The following is a 5,312-nucleotide window of genomic DNA, read 5'->3' as shown; positions in this document are numbered from 1 at the left end:
CCCGCAATTTTCATACGTCGACTAAGCTCCTCCCCTTCATTTACATACGGTCGTCTGCATTTTTTACGCGCTGGGAAACCCACCTTAACGCCCTCATTAGCATAATGTATGCGAGCATAATGTATGCGAACCATACCCAAACGCATTTCCAAACCATGCCCCGCCCCCAATTTGCATACGTCGACTAAGCTCCTCCCCTTCATTTACATACGGTCGTCTGCATTTTTTACGCGCTGGGAAACCCACCTTAACGCCCTCATTAGCATAATGTATGCGAGCATAATGTATGCGAACCATACCCAAATGCATTTCCAAACCATGCCCCGCCCCCCCATTTGCATAAGTCGGCTTAATTTACATAATTAATGCGTGCGACGCCCACAAAACTCATTACGTTAGGCCCACTCGTTAAGTCAGAGTCCTCCCTCTTGTTGAAACCACGCCCACTCGTTAATAGCAGATCTACAAGCTCACAACGCGTCTTGATGTGACGCGTTGTGAGCTTGTAGTTGAAACCACGCCCACTCGTTAAGTTCGACTCCACCCCTTGTATTTGCGTGTAATTACCCCGTCAGCGCGGTGACGAGAACGCTTGTCATGCGGCCTCATTTACAGGAAGGAAGGAAGGAAGGAAGGAAGGAAGGAAGAAAGAAAGAAAGAATTTGCCTAAATGTGTGGGGTTCTTAACGAGGAGGCAGTAATTACGCACGCACGCACGCACGCATGCATGCATGCACACACACACACACACACTTTCTTTGTTTATTTATTTATTTATTCATGTGTTCGTTCATTCATTATATATTTATTTATTTATTTATTTAAATACTCTGTTGCTAGTATCCACAACTTTCCAACATCCCATAATGCATTGCGCAGAAGTTGGATGGAGCTTCCGTGAGCTTGTATGTGGTATTTAATACCAGTAACACGAGAAGCCAGAAAGCGAGTTTGGAGACGGTAGCACGCTGCAAAACGGAGTTATGGCTCTTTAAAGCCCAGCCGATCGATAGGCAGACGCCTGGGGGGGGCGGAGTCCAGGGGCGGAAATAAATAAATAATTAATTACATAAATAATCAGTCTCGGAAACAGTCAGGAAATAAATAAATAAATAAATAATCAGTCTCGGAAACATAGTCGGGAAATAAATAAATAAATAATCAGTCTCGGAAACATAGTCGGGAAATAAATAATTAAACCAGTAAGACTCCCTAATATATACTGACTGCGTAGCGATTTGCGTGATTTTAGGGCAAAATCTGTAGAAGTAGTGTCCAAAAATGGGTTTAAAAAAATCGGCCTGAAGGTGGCGCTACATGGGACAGATCCATGTTGATGACATGAGCGTAGAGCAAGTGTGTACCGATTTGTGTGATTTTAGGGCAAGATTTGTAGGAGCAGTGTCCAGAATGAGTTTTGGCCTCATGGTGGCGCTAGAAGAGGAGGGCCATGTGAGAATCGTAGTTTGGCAGGCAAGGACTGTGTGTGCCAAATTTGGCACGGATCGGGGCAGCGGTTGCAGAGATATGAGCAGGGCAAAAGTGTGACGGACAGACAGACAGCCGGTCGAGGTTTCGATAGTAACTGCGACCCGACGGTCGCAATTTATCAGTCAGTGGCGGCGCAGTTGGGCCTGGTGTGGAGACAGGGAAATAATTCATTCAATAAATAAAGCTCCTTTTAGTTGAGCTTGTACCAGTGAACTGTACTGTCATGAAACTTGTCGTAAAGTCTTCAATCAATCACTCGATAAAGGGATCAATACAAACCCACATTTACCCAAAACAGCTGATCCACAAGCCCACATGCAGCCTTGTAGATCGGCTGTTTTTATTGTTTTATTTTTTAAATTGTTTCCCCCTGACTTAGTCTTTTCTAGGATCACCTTTTAGTTGACCTTGTACCAGTGAACTGTACTGTCAATGACACTGTACCTATGACAGTCCTATATCAATAATTCGTTCATTCATGAATGACTTCCCTGTGGAAATAAGCCAAAAACATTACTGGGATCTCCTTTTAGTTCATGTTTATTACGTATCTATCTATCTTCCTATCAATTGGTCACATGCATTCACATTGCACTGAACGCACGCAAGCACGCACGCACGCACGCCCGCTCAGCAGCTGGCTTTTTTTCTTTTTTCTTTTTTTTCACAGAGCTCCAGACTCAGACACCGAGGTCTCGGAGGGCACCCAAGCCGGACTGCGTGCTCTGGCAGCGGCCGCGAAGCGGCCGCGGCCGCCCCAACCCACTGGAGCTAGGTAGAGTCTGGTGAAATAAAACCAATCAGTAGGTCCCCATCAACAGATGTCGCTGTAGCCAAGGAATTCACACCCAGCCTGCTCACCTGACCAGGAAGTCCAACCAGTCTGTGTTGGAGAAACAACACTGCTGCCGCTGCTGCAGTAATCATTGCTATAGAGTGCTTGTTCAGTAACAGTGTTAAACGGCTCTATATTGTGACAGGAATCCTTCCCACCGAGTGTTTGTTCACTAACAGTGTTACAGTGTGATATGAAAGAATCCACATGAGGGCAGTGTTTCCATTCTCAACTCACTGAGTTGAACAGAGGGCGGAACCCAATGCAATAACAAGTCCTATTATTTAGAAAGGAGTCACGTCAATGTCAGCATTTTTTTTCTCTCTCTCTCTTTTTGGCAACATTTTTTAAATCATTTCACAATGTAAAAACAAAAATCATTTTGAGAAAAATGTAATGACCTATACACAGTATCTATAGGCTGTGTCTGTGTATATTCTGAGTGTAGATGTTGTTGTACTTTAACCACTTAAGCCCTGTGTCAGGGGTTCCCAAACCTTTTTGTCTCAGGGCACCCCATGAATATTTTTTTAATCCGAGGCACCCCTACATTATAATTTTCACTCCCAGCACCTTATATTTATAGCATATAGTCGTTGTCGGGTGGAAACCTTGTATGTCCAAAACCGTTTTGTATTTATCATCTATAAAATGTACTTGCGAGGCATTGTGTGCTTGTAGATCGGCTGTTTTCACTAGTTTAAATCATTTTTAAAATGATAAATACAAAACACCCGAAAACAACGAAATATAACTCATGTCATTGTCCCACTGGCTTGTCACTTGCCATGATCTGAAATGGCAAATCTTTGAGTAGCGCGCAATGAGGGCCTCTCCCAACTCTATTTCCCGAGCTGAATCAGAGGCCCAGCACGTCCCTGGTAACCTCTACTGGCCCTAAATCAAGTTACTGTAATAAAGTCTTAAGAGACTAACCTTGAGGTTTTGAAAATGCTTCAAGGACTTGCAGTGGGAGTGTAGACCCGGAGATTGAAAATTATAGAACCTTTTGCAGAGGCGACAAAGGAAGCCAGCTACCGGAATTAAAAAATTTGACCCTGATGGAAAGAAGTTCATAGAATTACATTTCAAACAATTGTGAAAATAAGACTAAGTAAAGTAAAAGGGTGTTTATAATCCCATGATTCTTCTTGCGAACAACAAATAAGCTCCTCGATCTTGACTGATTCACTAACATCCACATTTCTATGGATTACACAGTTTGTCTTTGTTTGCGTGGTTTCTCAATTGCTCTGCTTTAGTTTGTTGGATCCATTGTCATGTAGTTTGATGAAAATAAAGCCGACAGGGGCAGCATATGAACAAACTAAACATCCTACACGGTGGTGTCCAAGATTAAACACAAACAGGATCTGTTATAAACCCGTATTAAACCTCAGAAATGTCTGGACCAAATGGAGATCCCGATATCTCGATAGATGAAGGTATTATCGACGATGATGAATTCAACGAAGAAGGTACCATCTAGTTTACTGTAATGTTGCTGTCACCTTGAATCTTAAAATCCCTTAATATCCTCACCCTTGTGTCAACTGTGTGAAGATCGAAAACATTTTAACATGAGAATTAACAATTGCCTTTACTCTAGTGTCTCTCTTAAATCTCTACCGTTCTACCATTGATATCCACGGAACTCATCCATTTGACTGGTCATACAGTTTACTGTACAGTGTTGATGATATTTTTGAATGTCTTGATGAATTGAATACACAGGACCACAATGGAAACAAGCCCTTTTTGTGTTGTGCTTTTGCATCACTGTATAATCGTACCAGTACAACTGTACTATTTGCAAATTGTTAAAGTATCATTTAACATCCATTATTCAATCAATCAATGTATACAATTATTTAATCACAGAAAGACCTTAAACTACACTGTTAAATCCTCAATGTTAATTTGGCATAGCCCTAAGGGTCCATTTGGTTCCTAACCCTTAAATCATTTAGCTGGAGAGGAGGCCCCTGGAACCCGTTCAATTAATGCATTTTAGTGCATCTTTGTGATAGAAATAGCAAAATAAGAGTACCACCTTCATTACAGTTTGCAGTACATCTCTCTCTAAGAATACCAAAACACAGTCACCCCGGGCACAAATCCTGTAGCCTACCTTATTCCTAACCTTAACCTCAGTCAAATGGTGCCAAAACCTACCCCTATTCCTAAACGTAACCTCAGTAAAACTATGCCTAACCCTAAATGTTATTTCTAACCTTATCCACTATTCAGTAAAACAAACTCATGGTTTACTTGGTAGTTGACATCAGTGGGACTTGTGTCACGGTCATTGTTTAATCAGGATACAGTATGCCAATGATGGCTTCATCTCAACTAAATTGTTTCACAGTTTTACACTGCACTTTAACGTTTCCTCTTTTCCGTGACAGAATATGCTTCCATCAACGCCATGCTGGATCAGATTAACTCCTGCCTGGATGATTTAGAGGAACGTAATGACAGTCTGAACGGCAAACTGCACGAACTTCTGGAATCCAACCGTCAGGCTAGGATGGAGTTCAGAGCCAAGCTGGTTAGTCCGGACACAGAGGAGGACTCCTCTCCAGCTACCGATGGAGGACCAGACGAAGATATCAGGGAACCAAACCAAGGACCAGATTAGATACAGCAAGGCTGTGTTCAGTCGCTGTTATATATATAGATGTTATTCCATAACCAATTAAATACATTTATTGAACCCATAGATCAGTGACATGCTGTATCTTAACGTGTCCCATGTCTAAGATGCCCTGAATGTATTGTACCATAGCTGCATTTTCTTTTCCAGATGATTTTTTTCTTAAATCTCAGATCTACTATAACATTCCACATAGGGGTTCTCTGTCCTTGTCTACATGTATATGTTATTGCAGACTGTTCCTTTCAGAAAGGTAGCATTTTGTCCATCCCTTACATGCCCGTTTGCCTTTATGGCAACATGTTGGTGCGTGCTGTTGAAAATATATAT

General features: G+C 42.0%; 1 protein-coding gene across 1 annotated transcript; it reads left to right on the top strand.

Moving 5' to 3' along the window:
• Positions 1–3,490: 3,490 nt before the first annotated feature.
• Positions 3,491–5,312, top strand: LOC308280826 (bublin coiled-coil protein-like). The gene is made up of 2 exons (XM_080755147.1): positions 3,491–3,804; positions 4,735–5,312. The coding sequence occupies exons 1-2, from the start codon at positions 3,729–3,731 to the stop codon at positions 4,965–4,967; spliced, it is 309 nt and encodes a 102-aa protein (XP_080611273.1). The 5' UTR covers positions 3,491–3,728; the 3' UTR covers positions 4,968–5,312.

Source organism: Nannobrachium achirus (genome assembly GCF_963921795.1).
Source record: "Nannobrachium achirus genome assembly, contig: SCAFFOLD_294, whole genome shotgun sequence".
Classification (NCBI taxonomy): Eukaryota; Metazoa; Chordata; class Actinopteri; order Myctophiformes; family Myctophidae; genus Nannobrachium; species Nannobrachium achirus.
This window is presented reverse-complemented; position numbering and strand designations above follow the sequence as displayed.

What these genes read in the sequence shown, in the direction of transcription:
- LOC308280826 (XM_080755147.1), top strand. Translation starts at nt 3,729, where the DNA reads ATGTCTGGACCAAATGGAGATCCCGATATCTCGATAGATGAAGGTATT. An exon ending in TGATGAATTCAACGAAGAAG is followed by an intron (nt 3,805 to 4,734) that starts GTACCATCTAGT and finishes TTTCCGTGACAG; the next exon opens with AATATGCTTCCATCAACGCC.